At 42.8% G+C, this 22,537-nt stretch overlaps 1 protein-coding gene across 1 annotated transcript; it reads left to right on the top strand.

Moving 5' to 3' along the window:
• The first annotated feature begins 13,001 nt into the window (after positions 1 to 13,001).
• TPH1 (tryptophan hydroxylase 1) lies at positions 13,002 to 22,237 on the top strand. The gene is made up of 10 exons (XM_005427184.2): positions 13,002 to 13,135; positions 14,094 to 14,277; positions 15,610 to 15,710; positions 16,389 to 16,456; positions 17,720 to 17,916; positions 18,308 to 18,443; positions 18,938 to 19,064; positions 20,171 to 20,266; positions 20,694 to 20,827; positions 21,190 to 22,237. The coding sequence occupies exons 1-10, from the start codon at positions 13,016 to 13,018 to the stop codon at positions 21,362 to 21,364; spliced, it is 1,338 nt and encodes a 445-aa protein (XP_005427241.1). The 5' UTR covers positions 13,002 to 13,015; the 3' UTR covers positions 21,365 to 22,237.
• Positions 22,238 to 22,537: the final 300 nt, after the last annotated feature.

The raw sequence follows: 22,537 nt of genomic DNA, 5'->3' as shown, positions 1-22,537 counted from the left end.
GGAGGAGTCTGGTTTTGTGAGGTTAGTAGATAGAAGACATTTATGAGTCGACAAAAAGAAACACAAGAAATTTCCTATGAGCTGAAAAATGGTGCAGCTCCAAGGAAAGTCTTTGAGAGACATAAATATTTTGGGCACTATGTAGTGTGAGCTGTTCTTGTGGGAGAGTCCCAAGCCCAAATAAAGGGAAGATTTGTCCTTTTCCTTCTTCCTTGATTGGAGAGGTTCTCACGACTCTTAAAATAATTTGGGAGATAGATGCAAAATATACTGGCCTTGAGCTGCTCTGGAGAGGGGTTGGTCCAGGCCAATTCCTGCACAGTCCATGTGCCTATGGACACAAGCAAGAGCAGTCAGAGGTAACCCTGAGAGGCAAACTTCTTGCAGCTTTTCTGCTTCTCCAGCCTTTCTGGACAGCAGAGCAGGTGGGTGAGGACAGCATCCAGCAGTGTGTCTGTGCACATGTGCTTTTGAGCCCACCCTGCTTGCTTCCCTCTTGTCCAGCACTCAGTGATGAACATAAAGATCAGAACCAGATCTCTTATTGCAGCTTTATCAGTAACTTTAACCAACAGATCAGGAGTCAGCCCCCACAATGGAAGTATTGAAAATAACCACAGTGCTACTCCACAGCTGTCAGCTTTTGCATTAGAAGAGCTCTTAATGCTGCAGTGTCACCTGGGAGGCAGACATTTCTTGTCTGCAGTGTGGAGGTTGAGGGTGCTTTGTTGGAAGAACCTGATGAATGTGACACTGCATGATATGATTGCCCACACAGGGTAAAGGAAATGCTGTCATGATTTAATTAATCAGTTCTGATCTGCTGATCCCTGAGTTTACTTAGACTTGAAAGAAGTAAATAGAATTAAATTAAACAAAGGTCTTTCCTTCCCGCACATGCTCTGGGCCCTTTTGCGTCTTCCGTGAGATAACAAAAAGCTTATGAATAACAGGCACAGAGGTCTTTGTTGTTGTTGTTGTTGACTTAATGCAGAAGGCTGGCAGGAGGAATATTATGCACAGGTGCAGCATGTATGACATCAGAAGATGACACATGGGTGCTTGAAATGAGTTTTTTAACATTTGATTTCCGGTGTCAGGTTGTGAAAGGACAAAAACATCAAGGTTTCAGTGTTGCCCGTGGCAGGTCAAGGTAATTTTGACAAAATGTGGTAATGTTTGATTGAAACCTTATCAAAACAGAGGAATGAGGTAGAAGAGGTTCGAATTCAGCTCTTGGTTTATCCAAAGGCCTTTTGTGTGTAACTGCCTAAAGCTGTGCAAGCCCTGGGTGCTGTGGGGTGATTCCTCTGCAGGGCTGGATGGTTTTCCACCAGCCAGAGATGGTGCCTGTGCACTTGTACTGCTCAGCACCTGCCTGGCTGCCTTTGAGAGCACACTCACAAATTTACAGTGGTTTCTTTGGCCACAGATATTGTGTAAAACATATCCTTGTCCAGTTGTGGGCTTCCTGCCTCCTCTCACACGGAACTGTTTCTGTCAGCGGCTGGGACCTGCCCTCTCCAAGTACCACATCTTCATTCCTAGTCTTGTGTCTGTACTGGAGAGGTTTGTGGAGGGAGATGTGGCGTTGGGGAAGGCAGTTCCCTTATATTCTACTGCATGTACTCATGTCATGTGTTTGTCATTCCCGAGTGACCCAGCATGTGGCTGTGCAGATGTCATTTATGGTGTGCTATGCCAAATTTACCAGAAAATCCCTGATAACTCCATTTACCATGTGGTTTTTTAGGTGAATTTGCCCCTGTCTTTCGGGAAGTTAATTCTAGACTGTATTTTTTAAATTGTTTGTACTAATGGGGTAAGAGAAAGTGGATGGGGTGAAGAAGCCTAATAAAAATGACAAATACCCAATCTATTTAACCCCCTTTGCTCTCTGGAGTATTTCTCACAAAAATCAAGGCCAACATTGATTAACACCACTTGTTCTTGGCTAAAATCAGATTTTATATTAAGCAAATACTTTGTCCATGTATTAAAGATTAATTTGACTCATTCAAAATGAACATTTTCCCCATCTTTTCTTTCTAAAAATTGGTACTGTCTTTTCCAATCCGTAACTCTTTTCCATTTAGACCCTACTAGCATGTGAATAGGTGAAAAGAATTGTGACTAGATGGGAGGCACAGTGTCAGTTCACTAAATATATTGCAAATTGCACTGAGCTCTGCTTGCACCTCTTTGACAAATCCTCATTAGCCTGTTTTGGTCTACACTTGTATCTTCTTGTCAGCTGTAAGTCTGCTCACAGTTTGCCACCCTAATCTTTTATCCATGATCCTGGTTACTATTTAGCTAATGCTTTCAAGCTTAAATAATCTTATAATGTTTATTTCTCTGAAATAAAATTTTGTACCTAGTGTCCCTAAAAGCAAAGCTGTCTAATCAGGCAGATGAGACTCATTAGTGTTACATTTCAAGGAACCTTTGATCCAAATTAATTAATTTTGCCCCAATACAAAATTGTCCTAACTATAATGGGAACTAAAATCTAATAAGATAAAAGAAATTCAGAAGGGAAAAAATATCTGTCATGAGAACACAGCAAGATGAACAGCTTTTGCCAGTCTTGGAAATGATGATGTGTTTCACAGCTCTGAGGCTGGACATTTTACAATTGCCAGTGTGTTTAAAGTTGCTGCTGTGAATTGATGGGTTTACATTGCTGGTTTCCATCCCTGGAGCAAAAAAGTGACTGTGATTTAATTTATGTTGTTCACGCTGGTCTATGGCCAGTGTCTAGACCAGAGGCTGCCCTCTGTCATCTGTTTCCTGTGTGATTTCAGGACTTCAGTGGATGGGGGTGTCTGTGAACAGAGAATGGTCGGTCCTCTGAGCTCACTTTGGTGTGAAGCCCTGAGGGACTTTAACAGACTGGCTGGGAATGAGCAGCCTGACCATGGCCTCTGTTTCAGAATGGCTGATCATCTTCAGCACAGGGGTGAAACACACCAAAATCCTGCTGGAACAGGAAAACCCAAAGTCTTCTGGGATTGTTTGGGCCTTAGAGTCATCTCTTGATTTCCCTTGGCCTGGCTATGTTTAGGGTGTGTGAAACTCATGGCATACAGTCTGCCTGCTCTTACATCCAGCAAATCTAACATTGGATACACTTCCTAAGCAAATGTGAATACAGCACAGGCTGGTTCCTGCCCCAAGCCCGTGGTGAGGCTGTGTCAGAAGTACCTGGAGAGCTCTTGTTCTCTTTCCTGAGTGGATCAAAGTCTGCTGAATCGCTTTCTGAGCTCTGCTTACTCATATCATTAGTGAGTACAAAGCTTTCCCCTTTGTTCACTTCTCCACCTCACTCTGAAAACACAATATGCTGCTGTTCCACTAATTAGGCCAACAGGCTGAGGTTAATAAACACTCTGTGACTGCTCTTATCAGCAGCCTTATTTATGCATTTGACTATTTTGCTTTGTGTTTGTCTGTGATGTGAAAGCGCTGGATAATTCCTGAGGTTTCGTAATGATAATGTAGTAGAAATAATGGTACCAGGGCGGTTCCTCAATGAATGGAGTCCACTTCTACTATGACTTGTGCTTAAGGGATGGAGAAATATCAGGACCTGGTCAGAAGTAATCCCTGAATGCCATGAGGGGCTGTTTTCTGTCGTGGTGGCCGAGGTTGCCTTAAGCTCTGGCACACACTTCTCTTTTTGGACGCTTTGTCTTTCATTTTCAGGTTGGGCATTTTGCACCTTGTACCTGGTGCCAGAGCCATCAGCACTGAGCAGCTTCTCAGCCTCCCCACCCTTGCCAGGCTCTGGGAGCTGAGGCCAGGGCTGGTGCAGTGCAGAGCTGTGACCTGGCTCAGCCTGTGAGAAACCAGCTGGGAGCCTCCCCTTCAGCCCTGCCTGAGCACAGCAGTATCTGCAAGGCTCCATGGAATATTCCCTTGTCCTCTCCAAGCTGCACTGCATTTCCAGGCAGCAGGTAGATCTGCTTATTGAGCTTTGCCACTTGGTTTTCCCCATGCCTGGTTGATGCTTCTGGAGGGACTGAATCCTGTTTGCTCTACTAACACAGGGAATCTCTGCTGGCTGGTGGGGGACCACGTTTAACTTGAGGTGGCCTGAGCAACCCTGAACAGACAAGGAAATAAAAGGAAGTTGTAACTGGCACTTCTGTACCCAGTAACTCCAGAGTAATTGAAGCAAAGAGCTCTTTCAGGGCTTTGGTTCCCAGCCAGACCACACTTTGGTTTGAAATGCAACTGATTGATATTAATTTTGTGATATTATTTTCCCTAGAGAAAACAAATCAGAGCCTGGTTTGTCCATTGTCCCAGCAGCATCTAAACTAACCTTTTGTAAAGAGTTTACAAAGGTGCTGTCAGGAAAAACTACACCTTATTTGCTCAGAGCAGCAAGTAACTCATGTCACTTGTGATTTCATTTAGCTTTTATGAAATGAAAAATATTTCCTGCCTCAGATGAAAAGGCTAATATTGCTTCTTTAAACAGTCCAAAGCAAATATACAAACAGTGCATGGTCTGTTGGCTGGCTGTGCATCAGCAGGTTTACACAGCAGCTCTGGCTTTTCAAAATAAGTGTGCTTGAAGGCTGTTGATACTACAGCTGGCTGAGACACGATGAGAGGGTAATTTACCTCATTGGTTCTTGCACTTTTCATTGGAAAAAGATATTTGAAAATGTTTTAAATACTTGCACAATTGAAATCCCCCTTTTCCTTTTGTTGCATATTAACTGGTTATGAATGAAATGCTTTATTAATCAACAACTATTCAGTGGCATGAATTGTTAACTGCTAAGCCAACCTCACGGGGATGTGGTTCCCTTCTCAGGGACTGAGCCATCCAGGCATTTCTCAGAGGCTGCTCTGAGCTCAGGGTGTGACACTGTCACAGCCTCATGCCGGTGAAAGGCTGCGTGAATTGCTCTGGAAAGTGTTTGTTGGCAGAACTGTGGCTTGTAGAAGAAGGGAGAAAATTGAAGAATTTTCTGTAGAAAGACCTCAAGATTTCAGATCCATACATTTCTTTGAAAATTTGAAAAGCTTTGGATTTGGAGCTTTTTGACTCCCTGCATTTAGGTAAATGCCACGATGACAGGTTACCTCATTTAGGTCAGAGAATTCAGAGGTTGAGAGAATGTAGGTTAGAAAGTGATTGGAAGTAAATGCTGTTGCTTGGGTGTTGTGACAATAAATGCTTTATAAATATTAAAAATCAGTAGAAAAAAACGAACCAGACTTTCAGACCAGCAGTTTTTTGGGCATCAGTATAAAAGGACATTGAAAAAATTAAATCAGAATATGAGGAAAATCCATGAAACTTATACTGGAAAACAAACTGTGCATAGGTCTGCATGATGCTCATCTTCACTCTTCCCTGTAACTTCCACAGTGCTTGTCTAAGTGCCATGACATTCTTAAGGCATAACTTGTCTGCAGCAGTTAATTAACAGAAAGGCAGAGGGCTGTGATTAGAATTTTCAGTTTTGTGCTCTGGAGAAAGTAATTATGATTAGAGCAGGCTTGGTACTAAATCGTATTAAACCTGTTTTGTTCAGGGAGTTACCACTCCATACCTTTTTCTGGAAAAGTTTCAAGTGGCCCCTTTGCCACAGACAAATGATCCTGCTTGGAAAGGCAGATGCCTGGGCCAAATAAAGTCCAGGGGGTTTACACCTCAGAAGTGATGTTGTGAAATTGCTTTATTGGAGATTAGAGCACTTTCTCCTATCACATGGGGAGATCAGGTAATTCCCACTGATACCCTTGATGGGATTGAGAAGACTTTAGGGCTGACTGATTCTCTCCATCACTCTTGCTGCATTCAGGTGCTGCATGCTGCATTCAGCCAGAAGATTAATATCCTTGCAGAACATTCTCAACCTACTTTTCCATGTTCTTCCCTGACCAGTTCAACAATACCATCCTCTGACCCTGTCTCTGCCCCACAGCAGAACCCCTGTAATACATTGATTTTTCTTTTTTTCCACCTTTATTTTCCCCTCCCAGACCAGCTTCCTCAAAGTGTTGGTAAATACAAGATCTGTGTCATGTCTGGAAAGATGTGCCAGGTTAGTTGAGTCCCTACATTTTTGACCCACAGAGAACAAACTTTCTCAGAGTGAGAGGAAGAGGAGAGGCAGGGCAGAAGGTTTATGTTGTTGTGTTTCAGGGAGCAAAAAGGGTCCCTTTACGGTATGTCTCTCTAGGGAGAGGGAGATCTGGAGGTGTGACAGCTTGGTTTTAATACTTCTCAGCCTAAAAATCTCCAGAGCATTTATCTGCAAATGTGTACCCCCAAGTGTCAGAACCACTGTTTGATTGCAAACTCTGCTGTCAAGTTTCTGCTTGGAAGAGCAAAACAGAAACTCTCTGAAAACTAGAGCAGAGTCACCTCTGAGCTAGCAGATGGGAAGGAGGAATAGACTCATGGTCTCTTCTGGAGCTGCTTGATGTTCCCGGAGCTACTCCAGCAAAGGACTGAGAGAAGTGCAATGACTTCAGTCTGACACCACCCTGTCACTTGGATCTGAGTGAGGAGAGTTCATTTAATGAGTAATTAGGAGGGAAAATGTAAGTAAAGCCACTCTGGCAGCCTTCACAGTGCCATGGTTGCTCTGTGCCAGTGAGAGAGGTTTTGTGGCAGCTGCACATGGCAAAGCCCTGTCCTGCAAAACGTGACCAGCTTGATCCCCTTTTGAGCAGGGTCAGACCTGTGCTCCATCCTCAGGTGCCGATTATCTGTCTGGAGGGCTTTGAGTGCATGAGAGGCTCTATGTGAGAAATCTCCTGCAGGCTTTAGAGAAAAATCAATCCCTGTATTGCCTTATCTCCTGTGCCATAAGGGGAGGTCTCTCTCCCTATGGTTTTGATGCCCCAGTCCTCCACAGTTCCTTCCCACCTCAGGGTCTGTGTAAATTTCTGACATCCCACTGAAAACATTTGGCCTCTCTTTGCCTCGGTGCTCCTGCAGACAAATGAGATCACATTTCAGACCTTTTCTGGGTCAGTGTTTGTTGTGCCACCTCCTCCAGGATGAGCAGGGTGGTTCCTGTGCATTTTGCTGTCCTGTTTGTGTTGTCTCCATACCTGACTGCTGTGCCATACTGCTCTTTTCTGTGGTGAGGGGTCCAAGCCACCATTCTTAAATGGTAGAATACACTACCCGCTTTTGGAAAAAGGTAGAAATTTTTCTCTGTGTGCAAAAACACAAAGCAGCAGCTGTGCTAGTGACAGAGTGAGGGTTTTCCAAAACCCTGCAACTCTAGAACTGTGAAGATTCAGCTTTTGGATAAAACCTTTTAAGTAATTCTCCTATACAGCCATCCACAGATTCCTAGGAGCTGGAAACCCTGTGTGGAGAGGAGCAGAGCAGGCTCCCGCGAGCACGCAGTGGAAACAGGCTGTAATTGAGTCTGTTCATGCTTTGTGCTTCTGCCCTTTCAGACCACGGGGCATTGGCTGTGGTGAACAAGCACTTCTTACCAAACCAGTGAATCAGCTTTAATCTGCTCCCCAAAACCCCGGGCACCCCAGTTATCTCATTATGCAACCAATACATTTCATATTAGGTTAAATTTCCTTGGCCATTCCTGACCTCATTCCCATTGTTTCATCAGTTATAGGTCAGGCTGCCCATGGGTTCCCCATTTTTATTGCTTCATTTGAGCTAGGGAAAATTGACAGATTAGTCATATTCTATCATAAGTGTCTTACTGTGCCCATGTTTACAGATTTGTCATTAACACCAGGCTCTCACACACTTAGGGGTCTGGGTAAAGATCCTACAAACTGTTTGCTCTCTGAGTCAGCTCATCTAATGGGGAGATTTATTCTTCAGGAAGGAAGTGAAATGCCTCTTGTAGAGATAAGACATATATTGATAAATACTGCATTTTCTTTACGCAGGGAAAATTGAAGCATCTGGTGACGAAATATGTCCCATTAGCAAACTGGAAAACAAAAGGGTTTTTCCAGCTATGTCATCCTTCACAGCCCATGCTGTGTCTGAAGGGCTGAGCTAGTCACTGTTTCCAGCTAGAAACAGGATTGTTTGGGGTTCAATCCTTCTAGGAAGAGGGAAGACTGATATCATCATCGCAGACATTGGTGCAAGTGTGACTGTGCCTGCCTGGGTTAGGTGTCACCCTCTATATTGGTTTAATCAATATGATTTACCAGGTGTGTTACACCAGTGTCTAAGGGATCTAGCTGAAAAAAAACCTCAAAAACTCAGTGCCTTTTGGGCACTGAAGAGAAAGATACTGGGGATTTTTCCAGACACTTGAGTATATTTGAATGAAACTAGTTGCTACTGATTTTGAGTATTTCTTTGAGAGGTTCATTAAAAAAAAAAAACATATTAAAAGGATCAGAGTCTTTGGTTTTGGATAGCTCAAATAGAAAATAGTCAATCTCTCCTCCCCAAGAGACCCCTAACACCTCCAAGAGATTATGTTCCCAGGAAACGTTTTGGCTTCTCCTGCTGTGTACCAAAATCCCGTTATCTTAATGTTGACAAGTTGAGATGAGACAGTGAAGTCTGGAGTCGAAAAACCATGAGTTTTTATACTATAAACACATCTAGATATATGCAGAAAATAAATGACAGCATAAATGATATGAAAAGATGTAGTTTTCTGCTAATAGAAATGTAGTTACTATTCCTGTATGTACAGGAGGTTTTGAGAAAGAAGGAATACACTGAAATTAATTTTCACAGCAGAAATGCACTGCTGTTCTTAGTGAAGATCTCAATACATCTGCCCACTGTGTTTGGGACTTTGGGACTACAATCTGCACTATGTGCTGTTGAGAATTTAGGATGTTGCTGAGCCCCCTGCAGCCTTGGAGGCCACTTTGCTCAGAGCCCCTCTGCTACAGGCCCACTCTTCAGCACCTCTCACTTCTGATGGAGTTTGCCTTCCCTTTCCCGCAGGCAGAGTACGGAGCATTTTACAGGGAGTGCACAAGCGTTGGGAAGCGCCTGTGTGGACACGATGGAGGAGGAGCCCCTCACCCAAATGCTCGCTGCCCTCAGCCCCGCAGTGTGTGAATTTATGTTAGCTACAGAACCCCTAGAGTCACCCACAAAAAGTCACTGTCTGTGACTCCTCTTGGGTGACCCTGTCCAGGTAACTCAGGAGGCAAAGGGCTTCTCCTTGTGCGGGTTTTTCCGGCTGCAGTGACGGGGAGTGGATGCTGGCTGTGCCCGAGCATCGCTGCTCTGCAAACCGGGTCAACGTCGTGGAGGGGCTCAAGGCGCCCCCTTTCCCAGCTGGGCCGGGCAGCGCCTCCCCCGCCTCCCCGCATCCCTCCCCTCGCTCAGGGCACAGGTGAGGAGCGGGATGGGCACCGGGAGTGTGGGATGGGCACAGGTGAGGAGCGGGATGGGCACCGGGAGTGTGGGATGGGCACAGGTGAGGAGCGGGATGGGCACGGGAGGAGCGGGATGGGCACGGGGAGTATGGGATGGGCACAGGTAAGGGAAGCAGGATGGGCACAGGGAGTGCGGGATAGGGGAGAAGGATGGGCACGGGGAGTGCGGGATGCGCACAGGTGGGGGCAGCAGGATGGGCACAGGTGAGGAGCGGGGCGGGCACGAGGAGGGTGGGATGGGATCCTCGCTGCCCGGCCCCGGGATCGGTCCCGGCTTGCGGAGTAAACGCGGCTTTTGTGGAGTCACAGCTCGGGCGCTTCGCTGTTGCAGTTCTCGGGACGGGGATTTGGGAAAACCGGGAGCTTTCTGGTTACTTGGAGGGCAGTAATTGGAGAGACCTGGGGTGCGGCTCCTCTGGCGTCGGTGGCAGCGTTCGGTGCCGCTGGGATTGGGATGGAGCTGCTGTTTCGGGATAAAAGAGCCGGGGGGAAATCTCAAAGTGTAAATGCAAGCACATGAAAGTAAGGTAGAACAAAAGCAACTTTTGATGTACAATTGCTTAGGAGACAGAGGGTGTGACATAGCCCAGAAGAACTCACTCCTGGCTTTATTTATAGAACTCACTCCTTCCCTATAAACGGGGAATTTATAATATTCCCCATGATAGTGGGAATTGGCTTAGTGCATCCGAGATCAGATAGAAGCAGCACTGGCTGCAGTTACTGATACTGTGCAGTTGATAAAGTCTGTAAAATTCCTTGTGAAGACAAGAATGCTGACAGTAAAGTTTCACAAAAGTACTGCTTTGCTGTATCCCTCAGATACCTGGAAGCCAAATAAGCTGCTCAGCACAGCTTTTGCTTTGGTGTCTGAGAGCAAAATCTTAGGAAGAACTTTGGTGTAGCTGGAAAATGTAATGTGATATCTAGTTGTGGTCACTCCTAATATCGTGTATTCACCCTTCCCTAGAAGTGTGTCAAAAGGACAGCAACAAAGTAAGCAGCTACTTAAAGGGAAGAGAATATAAAATACCCATTGTCATTTTTTATTAATTGTGATTAATGTCAATCAGTATAAAACGTTTTGAAAATAATTTTTCATCTTCATTTTATGAATTGAAATGTGATTTTTTAGGCAAATATGTTCAGATAATTTAAAATCCTGATTATCCATTAATATAAAGAATTAAAGCACAAAATATGCTCCCTCATATATCTTTCTCTCTGTGAACATCCTTTAGGGAGAGGGAGAAAGGAAAGATAATTGCTATGGGTCCTAAAAAGTGAAATCTTTAACTGGACAGCACCTAATTATCTACGTAAATAAAGGGCTTAGAATATCCCTGTGTTTGTGTATTTTCATCAAGACTGAGTCAGGCTGGCGGAAAATCAGTTAAAGATTTGCATCACTAATAAAAAACTTCACTGCAATATTTACTCCCCCTTCCCCCTCCAAACAGTTCAAATGTGTTACCATGCAAAGGAAAAGTTTCAGATTTTATTAGAGCTGGGTTGCTGAGTTACTGATAGAGGTTAAAATATAAGTGAAGTGCAGCCCCAGGAGGAGAGGAATTGTTTCTGTGTTACCTTTTCTCCTGTTGCCTTGCACCCAAATGATTGCTGCATTACTGTATTCAGTTCATTTTTTAAATTAAAGCAAAAGATGAGCTTTGGTGTAGGGTTAAATATGTATATGGTGTGTATTTGGCATTGTAAGCATTGCAATTTCTCTTTTCCAACTTGTAATTCCTAAGTTAGAGGTCATTTCTAGAGCTTGATATAAGAACATTTTATGTTTTGTTGATTTTCTTCATTGATCTCTTAAACATATAACTTCATAGATGCTGTCACCTGATCCCAGACACAGTGCAAGTTGCAGCAGCAAAACACAAAAGAAGAGCATTAGGTTTTGGTGCAGGTAGTCTGTCCCAGCTGTGCACCTCATAACACTGCATGCAACTGTGCCAAATCTCATAAAGGCTGATCCAGGCTGAAGCCAACGATCCTAGATGTGGAGTCAAGCCAACAGGCTGCACATTAGCCTCTTCTGTAAACCAGCCCTGCATTTATTGCCTTCAAAGACCACCACCTAACTCTACTTGTAGTGGAGACTTTGCTTCTCCTACAGCAGCCCCATCTGAGCAGGATTTGGCTCACACAAATGGCTCTCTGCACCTGAGAAAACAGCCCATGACCTGTATGTAATCGTGGTGTTTGTAGCTTTTTATGTTCTGCTTGAAGTGCCTTTGCTCAGTGCCTGTTCCTGGCTCTTGTGATGGTGATCTGACCCTGGAGTGGGCTGGGAAACCTGCAGGATGCTCAGCTGAACCTGAGCTGGGCTTCCCACACACTTCCAGCAGAAAATTTGGTGTCTGGACTCAAGCTGATGGAGTTCATTGACTTTGGTGGATCAGAAACAGTGTGATGGTCTGACTCCATTGTCTCGGCTCATCATGTTGTGGCAACTCATTAGAAGTGGGAACCCAGTCAGAAATCCAAATATTTTCATTACGTTGTTAAAGTTGGAGAGACTGTATGAGGGAATCCAAGGAGCTGGTGCATTTTGTTTGCATTTTTGTTTTGCTCTTTTTATTTCTGAAAATTTCTCAAGATAGTGATATCTTTAAAGATGTGTCAGATCAAAAAATAATTCCAAATAGCAATAATGTGCCTTCATTGTTCCTCTCCTCTTTCTCGCTGACTCATTCAGAAACATCTCCTTTTATTCTTTCTTTTTTGCAAGGTTTGAAGACATATGAGGGACAGCCTCTGCTCATAAGCCTTGTGTTTTTTCTTTACTTTGCATTTTCCCTATTCTTTACTGTTTCAGTATTATCTCTATTTCTGGCCTGGCTACATGTGGCTAAGAATATGATCTGTGATAGCTGCTGATTTCCACACAGCCAGGAGTGTGTTCACTAGCGAGGTACAAAACCACATGGTCTGACAGTGTGAGGTATCTGAATTTTCAATGTGTGATTTGGGTGATTGTGCCAAGGGTTTGACACACAAATTAGGGGACATGGCAGATGGAGCAGCAGGGCTGTGGTTGATCAGACAGGGAGTGTCTCTACAGCCAACAGATTCTGGTCAGCAAAACATTTTACCTCCTTAGGTTTGTCTCCTTGCCCTATGAAAACGGTGTTTTACAGTTATGTAACAAGAGAGTGATTTTTCAGTTCTGATCTACTGAATCCTGATTCATCTTTTCCCACCTATGTCCTGTGGGATTTGGATTATTCTCTTGGCCAGTGTTCACTGAACTTGCTATCAAGTGTTTTTGTTCAATGTACAATTTCTGCTGACATCTTATTGCTCCCCTTCCTCCCAGTAGCAATGCTAATTATAAACTGTACATTGAAAATATTTTCTGCATCCTAGGGAATGAATAAAGATGTCCATAAAATCATTCACTAAAAAAAGATATCTTGGTATTTCAGTCTCTCACAAATTCTGTCTGTGACTAACTTTATTCCTATTAATGTGTAATTGAATTCACAATTTTCCTTTTGTGGTTGATCAAAGCACAGCATTACCCAAGACACCCTGAAATGTAAAAACTTACACTTTTTGCACTTCTACCCATTCAAACAAATTTTTTTTGTTTGTTTGCATCTAGTTAAATAAGTCAGCCTATATGATGATTGAAGATAACAAAGAGAATGAGGACCATGCATCTGAAAGAGGAAGGACAGCCATCATTTTTTCCTTGAAGAATGAAGTTGGAGGACTTGTGAAAGCATTAAAACTCTTTCAGGTATGTATGTTATAATCTTATGATCATCACAGCAGCTCTGCATTTTTAAATTGCAAGGGTAGTTTTGGAACACACCAGAATTGATTACATCTGTTTATTAAGGATGTGATTGTTAACCTGCCTCCCACTTGGCACCCAAAATTACCCACAAAGGTAAATGTGTGCCTCAGAAATTAGATGATGGCTGGCTAAAACTCTTATCTGCACAGACTATACACTGAGAGAAGTTTGTCTTTTCCCCTCATGACAAAGAGGATTGGCACTCGGTGGTTTTGCTGGGAATAACAGGTGGTCTGAAGCTCCTGCTGATGGCAGGTAGACACTTGGGGTGTTGATCTGTACCCTGTGCAGTGCCCTTGCCACACTGCCCAGGCAGACTGAAGGTGGCAGAGGAGCTGCAATTGCACAGCTGCTGGGCAGGTGCTGTGTGAGGAATATGTGCAGTGTCACTGTGCTCTGGTGTGTGGCCCTGCGTGCTTTAGCCTGGGGTTTTCTCAATGTTCCTAATATAAAACACATGATTAAATAATTCTTCAGATTAAAGAAAAGTGAAACTAATGCCCTGAAAACTACTGCTTTTAAATCCCTTGCTTGCTTGTGAGATAATTATATGGTGACTTGATTGGCATTTTGGTGAATTTTGCTAATCAGCTTCCTACGGGAAAGATAAAAGAAAAAGGTCTATGAATTTAAACCTCCTGACTGTATCTTTATGTGCTTCCTGAATGTAAATAAAACTGAAAGAACACAGGTTTGCTTTCAGTTTCTTCTGAATAGAAAATCAAACCTTCCCCCCTCCAATAAGCAAATTGCTATCAAGAGACCCAATTAACAAAAATAGCTTCATAGAGGTGGTGAATAGTTCATTGCAGTAGAATATTAACTTGAAAAACTATTTTGACTTTTAGTCAATTGTTTTTAGCCTATCTCTTTGAGAACATTGCTTCTTACTAAACAGGAGAAGCATGTAAATCTGGTACACATTGAGTCACGGAAGTCCAAGAGACGAAATTCGGAGTTCGAGATCTTTGTGGACTGTGACAGTAACAGGGAACAGCTGAATGAGATTTTCCAGCTCCTGAAATCCCACGTCAACATTGTCTCTGTGAGCCCAACAGAGCATTTCAGTGTCCAGGAAGATGGTAGGTACAAAAGGCAGTTCTGATGAAAATGCACTTCCAAATATGTTGCTTTGAAATCTTTTTATGGTTGTCCACACCTGCACTTGTGTTGTGTCTTCAGGCACCTGCTGCCAGGTATCTGTTTCTGTGCTATGTGTGAGTGTAGTCTGGCCTGAACCTGAGAGTTCAGGCTGTGTCAGGCTGCTGCAAATTGTGTGTCTGCTGTCTGTGCTCCTGTCCCTTCGCAGCACAGCCCAGCTGGCACCAGTGGGAGCCCTGCAGGTCAAAGCAGGCTGGCCTGTGGGCAAAGTCTGAGTGCAGGGCTTGAGTACACTACGATGGCAGAGGTGTGATACTGACAGATCCCAGTTCAGTTCAGACACTGAGGGGAGTGCAAGATGGATTCTGCAATTTCCTCATTTAGTTCTTGATTTTGCTGTCTTTTTTACCCACTTTTAATCATAACTGGCTCCTTATATTAGTACAACACAGGTGCCCTTTACTTTTAGATACTACATGTTGTGTTTACACCTTTACTTTTAATTAAAGAGATGCCCAAATTCTGGGCAGCAGGAAACTGGTCCTATTAAATTTTCAGTCATTGTGCTTGGGAAGGAGAGATCTGGAGTTCTTGGATAAAAGGGCTTACTTTAGCCCTAAGTAAGGGGAAATTCAATCTAAACAGTCTCCTGACCTTTTAAAGTAAACTAAAGAGCATTGAGGCAGAAAAAGAGTGTATTAACTGCTCTGCCAAGGGTTTGGCAAAAAACTCTCTTAGGCTAAAAATAACCCCAAAGTAGTTGGTAGCAAAACTGTAATGATGCTCCTCTCTCAGGCAGCAGGGCCTCCTGTTCCTCCTCCCCCCCATACCCCTCAAGGCAAAGCTGGGTGTTTCCCATGTACATAACCACGGGGAAACATCCATTTCCCATGGTCAGTAAAACAGGATGAGAGGACTCTAACCTGCTCCCACTCTGCCCAGGGACCACAGACAAATCACTTCTCCTTTGCACCCTTTGTGCCCTACAAGATTCCCAGCAGCTGTACACAGGGAGACCTCGTCTCCATGGGATCCTCTGGATGCCACTCTAACTGCAGCAGAGAAACCCATGCTGGCTTTCCTTCCCAGAGGCTCTGGGGCTGGCTGTGCTCTGCAGCAGCCTGTGGCAGTGACCGAGGAGGAAGTGTGAGCTGGAGGCTGGTGCCAGATAGGCAGAGGCTTCCCTTGTCTTATTCATCCCCTTTAATTTATGGGGTGAGTTGTAACCGCCGTAGCCATCCCTGAAAACAGTGCTTCCTCCCTCGGTGTGCTGGGTGTTATTAATAACCTTGTGGATCCCATGCCTTCCCCAGGCATGGAGAACGTTCCCTGGTTTCCGAAGAAGATCTCAGATTTGGATAAGTGTGCAAACCGGGTGCTGATGTACGGCTCTGACTTGGATGCTGACCATCCCGTAAGTACTTTTCCCTCCCTACACCCAGTCCATAGTTGGAAACATGCTTTGTGGAGCTGACCTAAAAAATTGCAGCTTTTCCTCCTCCCTCTCCTCTCCCTCAATGGCATCTCTGGAGGTCTGAGCACCTTCTCTTGGGGATTTCATGTCTCTTTCTTTGCTCAGGGAAGACTGACTGAATTCAGTTCCTGTGCTTTTCTGAAGGGCTTACTCGTGCAAGAACTCCAGGTCTGGGCCTTGAGTGGTCACATACACTTTAAGGAAGCTAAAAGAAAATTATTTTGAAGCAAGCTTTCTTCTTCCTCTTTCTTTCTTCCTTACTGGAGAAACCAAACTGGTATTTGGGCAGTGATAATGGGCAATTTGTTCTGTAATTTTGAATAATCGTGCACGTAACAAACTTTGTATAAATACTGATACAACTAAAATGAATCCTTCTCTATGGAATATATAGTTGCATAAATCAACTGATTCCTACTTTGGAGTATTTGCTCAGTTTACATCTATTAAACATTTCAGACTTCAGCTATGATTTTCCTGCCCTCTCCTTTCATTCTTACACATCATACTTTTCTATTCCCCAACTGCAGAAATGTCAAGTGTTCTGTTTTATATTGATTGATTTATTTATTATGGCTTGGAAACTCACTGAATTGTGTTTTCCTTTCTCTCCACCAGGGTTTCAAAGACAATGTTTATCGCAAGAGGCGAAAGTATTTTGCAGACCTGGCTATGAACTACAAACAGTAAGCTTGAATTCTTCCAGAAGAACCCTTCTGGGTGCTTTGAAATAACAGCAGAGTGGGCTGTGAGAAGCTCACCTTCCTGGGCTCAGATCAGGCTGAGACATGCAGGTTCAGCTCAGCGATGAGAGCCAAGGAGGTGGAGGGAAGGGAGATGTGAAGCAAGATGAGAAGGTAGATCGAGGCAGCCCTGGTCAGTCTGAGGCTGTGTGGCTTGGCCATCTGCTCTGCAAAGGAGAAGGAGGGGAGGCAAATCCCAATGTACAGCCCAGTGACCACTGAGAGTACACTTTCTGAGCAAATGTTAATACTTGAATTTTCTTTCCTGGTTCAAACTAGCATGTGTGATGTGTAGATAACATGTTTTCTGTGAAAAGAAATTCTGAGAGCTTCTGTCTTTAGACATGCTTCTTGGCTGGGGGTGGAGCTCTTAAAGCAGTTAGAGATTCATAACCCAGTGCTGTAAATTCTTTCTAAATGTGATTTTCATGTGGCCTGATTGAATTTAGGTGTCAAATTCCTCAACTGAAAAAGACCTAGAAAAGGTCTGTATTTAGAGTTCTATTGCACTGTGTGTTTAATGCAACTGGTTACCACAGTCCCAAGCTGGTTACTGTTAACCTGTTGTTGACAGAGATTCCCTTGGGAAAGCATTTTCCATGCCAGTTTCCTGGCTGGCAGTGGAAATGTAGTGTAACACTGGCCTTGCCATAATCCATTTTATCCAAGGTCCTGAGGACTAAATAGGAAAGAGAGACTAAAATTAATATTCTCAGACAGGCACTGGTCTCCTCTGCACAGAAGCATAATTTTTACCTGATGTGTATATTTAGCTGCTGTCACACAATGTGTTGGTAATTTAGGAAATTCTCTGTTCTTAAAACAAATTAAAAGGGTAATGGAAAATAATTGCAGGCTTAGAAATCCAACATGGAAAAGGATGTGTTATCAGCTCCTGAAGCTGTGAAGAGATTGTGTAGGTATTTTAAACCTTACTCTTGGCATTAAACAATTAAGAAACTGTTTACAGGACCAATGCTTTAAGTGAGATCAATGCTAAGATTCCTGACAACTGGTTAAAGTGAAAGAAAGGCAAGTCCTTAGACTAAAAGCTTTCCAGGACATAGACCAGATCTCACTGTATTTGATAGAGTCTAATGGCAGGTGTTACAGTCATACAGGTGTTAAATACTAATAGTAGATAAATTAGTCACCTCTTATTAGCCATTTTCTAAGCAATGTCCTTTCTTCCTCTTCTCCTTGCAGTGGTGACCCAATTCCCAAGATTGAATTCACTGAGGAGGAGATCAAGACTTGGGGCACTGTGTACCGAGAGCTCAACAATCTTTACCCAACTTATGCCTGCAGAGAGTATCTGAAAAACCTGCCCTTGCTCACCAAACACTGTGGGTACAGGGAAGACAATATTCCCCAGCTGGAAGATGTGTCTCGCTTCCTGAAAGGTAATCTGCTGGATTTCTACAATTTTCTGATTTTCAAAATAAACTGAGGTCCATTGCAAATCCCACCATTTTGTGGGCACAAGGAAACGTTCTTGATGACTTGTATTCATTCTGGTCCTTTAAGAGGCCTTTTGGCCATTTGTGTGTTAATGTATTTGTCTTCAGTGCATGCAGTGACATTTGAGGAAATCCATTGGCCCAGAGATAGGGCCATTTTAAAAAATGTTTCTTGGACTCAAGCCTACACCTAATTTTTCTAATTGTGCCTCATTTTCCCACGTGCTTTTGAGCCAAGGTAGTGCTGTAGCTGTCACCTCAGCGCCAGCAGAAAAGCTGACAACGCTGTGCATCCTGTGCTAAACTAATATACAGCTTCTCTGGTCACTTTCAGAGCGCACAGGCTTCACCATTCGCCCTGTGGCTGGATATCTGTCACCCAGAGACTTCTTGGCAGGACTGGCATTCCGAGTTTTTCACTGCACTCAATATGTCAGACACAGCTCGGACCCTCTCTACACACCAGAGCCGTGAGTCATTTAATCTTGGGGTAGAATTTGTGAGGAAGTTTTGAATCTTGCTTGTCCAGAGCCAAGTTACTTAAAAGCTGTTCAAGAACACCAGCATAAAACTTATTTTTAAGGTGCTGAAGACTCAGCCTTCATGCTGAATGTAATGAATTTACAGCATGCTGAAGTGCCACCTTCATAAGTGTAGGATTTTCAAAAGTACAGCTTGCTACTGGAGATCTCCTCTTGATATCACTGTGTGCAGTTAATATCCACTTTCCTTATGCATGGGGAGCTCAGACTTTAATTTTAGGCACCTTCATTTGAAAATCTCATTTTATGCGCTTTATATAGGGTTGGTATGATCTGCTAAGTTGATTTCAGAGAAATGGGCAACACTTTTAGTGTTTAAGTTTAAAGTTTAATGCAAGACATTGTATCTGTTCAGTGGTGCTGCTCTTTCACTTTGCCACAAAGACAAATCAGGAGATTTCTTGTTCTGTTTCTTTTTCCAGTGATACCTGCCACGAGCTCCTAGGCCATGTCCCTCTTTTGGCTGAACCCAGTTTTGCTCAGTTCTCCCAGGAAATTGGTCTTGCATCACTTGGGGCATCAGATGAGGCTGTCCAAAAACTGGCAACGGTGAGTGTTGAGTGCCTGGAGATTCCATCAAAACCTTTGTGCTTCACTAGGCTGATCCCATGCCATTGAATAAATTTGGAGTTTCATGTCAATGTTAGCCACACCAGCTGCTAGATCTTTGTGTTTCACTGGTCCCTGGATTTTAAAGGATGAAAAAATTTTCCATGCTAGGAAAAAAAACCACTTTAAAGTTGATATGTTTGGTATTTTTCTTCACTCTACTGTCAAGTAATAGTTCAGCTTCTAGTGGTAGATTACTTCTTGCAGGCTGAAATTTTATGGTCTATTTCTTTCAGACAAAGTCTTCTTTCTTCTGGGAACATGATTCAATGATTTGAAAGTGTTCTATTTCTTTAATGTGTAGAATGAATTGAAATTATATGGTATTGAATGTGGTGAGTGCTAGCATTAGACACTTTTCAGTCAAGCAATTAAAATAATATAAACTAATTTTCTGGATATCAGTCTTTGGATGCCTTGGCAGGAGTATTTTAAGATTAAAAGTAGATTTTGATGAAAAATAATCTGTGCCAGTTATGCAAGAACTAGCTTGCTGATTTTAAAAATTTCTTTTCCCATGTCATGTAGCTAGTGGTAAAACTTTTACTACCTTCAGTGGGAGCAGAAATAAACCATCTATGAAAACAGTGTTCCTTCCTGTATAGCTGCAGAAACCCTGAAATTCAGCAAAAAGAATGTCTTTAATTTTACGGCACACTAAGCAAATGAGAAACAAACTGCAGTGGGCTGTTCTCACTCACCCAGAGATCCTCTCTATCCAGTGATTGTTTTAAGCTGAGGCTGTGATTTTGTGTCAGTATTTCTCAAAACAGATTTACACCTCAATATAAATCTGGCACTAGCATTTTCCAGCCCAGCTGGGTGATCTGTGACATCCACCTTTCTTATGAGAAACATGCAATCCTGTGGTTCTTCATCCTTCCATTCTTGCTTTCCTCCTCTTTAAATGTCTCAGGATAACTGAGTGATAACTCTCTGATATTTGCAGCTATTTGATGCTACCTACAAATAGAAATGCTTTCCACCTAGTTCACCACAGCATCTTTGATGGAGGCTGAATTGTTTTACTTCCTTCTCTGTTTCAGTGCTACTTCTTCACGGTAGAGTTTGGCTTGTGCAAGCAAGAGGGGCAGCTACGAGTTTATGGGGCCGGCTTGCTCTCTTCCATTAGTGAGCTCAAGGTAAGAATGGCTACTACTTGTTTGCCTCTTTTCTTTGTGCCTCATTATTATTGCCACTGTTTCCCTCTGCTTTTTATGAAGTATAATTTCTTGATGTTATAGTCCAGGACTACTAAAATAGTCCAGGTAACTATTTTCAGATCAAAGCTTTGCAGGTTTAACCAGATTCTGAAAATATTGCTCTTGTTTATACACCAGCCTTGTGTCTGTGGAGTCCCATTTCTCACCCAGACTGGCAGAACATGACTGTTCAGAATAATTCAGTTTGTTAGGCTTTAATCACTGTTCATCTGCAGATAAAAATTTTAAGATGAGATGCATTAAAATCATTTCACATAATCCTTTTTATTCACTTTATCACATGTCATCTTCCTCCTGGATTCTTTGGATGGTGATGTTCCTCTGACCCATGGTAACACCTTACCAGCACTCACTCTCTGACAGCGCCAAAGTCAAACCTTTTGATCCAAAGGTCACCTGCAAGCAAGAATGTATCATTACAACTTTCCAGGAGGTTTACTTTGTTTCTGAAAGTTTTGAAGAAGCAAAGGAAAAGATGAGGTACAGATTCTGCTCCCCCTCACCACCCCCTTCTTTTTATAAAAGCAGATTTGGTTTTACATCTCCCTCCGTAGCAGCACGAAACCCTTTTAGTCTTATCACAGTTTTGTAACTATTTTTCACAGTAAAGGAATTTTGGTTAGTATTTTCTTGGTCTTTCAGGTACTGGGTGGGAGATATATAACAATTATATTCTTAAATATTTTAAATACTATAGAAAAATATTTTTAATTACTTTAGAAAAGTGGGTATTGATACTGGCTGCATACAGAGAATGCATTTGTGGTTTATGTCCTGTTTATAACACCCTCTTTTGGTTATAACACACTCTTTTTTTTTTTTTTTTTTTTTTACCTCAATAGAGAGTTTGCAAAAACCATCAAGCGTCCCTTTGGGGTGAAGTATAACCCCTACACTCAGAGCGTGCAGGTCCTGAAGGACACGAAGAGCATTGCCAGCGTGGTGAATGAGCTGCGCCACGAGCTGGACATTGTCAGCGATGCCCTCAGCAAGATGGGCAAGCAGCTGGAAGTTTAACAGCCTGCCAGCACTAGGCTGCAAGCCAATTCTTCCCTTTCCCCACTGATTTCTTTCTAGGCATATAATGTGTTGCATGCAGAACTCACTCCTTTGCACATGGAAGAGTCAATGGCCCATAAGAACGTAACAATTTTATCTTGTTGCTCTCTGTAAATTTCCTCACATAAATGCATTCCTCCATCCCCCTTAGGTAAAAAAGGTCCAGAGTTGCCTTTTAGAAGCTTGTAGGGGAATGGAGAAATTGTTAGACTGGAGAAAAAGCGTGGTGTGTGGATCAGGGCTGGGATCAGATGCTGCAGGAGGTGGCTTATGAGGCTAAAATGGAGACATTCACCCTAGGGAGAATTCAATTTCTGACTCCAGCAGTCTATGCTACTGATTGTATGGTGCTGAAGACTTGACAATGTAGAAGCTGTGGCAATTAAGTGTTTTGAAGCCTGTGCTGCTAAGTTTGAGACTTGAACGATTACAATGCAGGCATCAGGACACGAATAGCTGGAGGTTCAACATGATAAAAGGCAGGGGTCAAATCTTGCTTTCAAAGGGATTATTCTTGCCACAAAGAGTTGCAAATGTGATGTTTGGCATGCTTCTAGTATAAGGAGAGATACAGCTGTTGCATGAAATCCTAATTACGTTTATTTTAAGTGATATGGTATTTCATCCTAAGAGTCAGGATTTTTGTTGCTGTCCTTGATATTGCACCTGAGGGAAGACCTTTCCTTACAGAGATACCATTTGCCTTTTTCCTGATTGAATTAATTTAGCAAAAAAATACAGCAAGCCATCAAGCATTGATTTAGCATAAAGCCCAAAACCATTTCCAAACTGCAACTTTATATTCAAAATAGCTTAATTGGCTCTAAAATAACATCAAAGTTTAAAATAACACCCAAAGCTCATAGACCAGTGTGCTTTATGTAAAAATAAATATCCTGTTGATTGCTCAGTCACTTTTTGACCTGCACAAGCTACACAAATATACATTTAGTATATACATATACATTTAGTTTCTTCTTTACCTGACCTGAGAACACCTTCATTCCCTATCTATCAAATTATAACTAAAAGGCCCAAGCATTTCATAGGAATTCTGTGGTTTTGAAGGCAAGAAACTACCTTGTAGTGTAAAGCATACCTGATCCCAAAGAGCACTTTAGAAGTGTAGGG

This window comes from Geospiza fortis, unplaced genomic scaffold (assembly GCF_000277835.1).
Source record: "Geospiza fortis unplaced genomic scaffold, GeoFor_1.0 scaffold524, whole genome shotgun sequence".
NCBI classification, from domain to species: domain Eukaryota; kingdom Metazoa; phylum Chordata; class Aves; order Passeriformes; family Thraupidae; genus Geospiza; species Geospiza fortis.
Note: the sequence above shows the minus strand (reverse complement) of the source record. Positions and strands in the feature narration are given on the sequence as shown.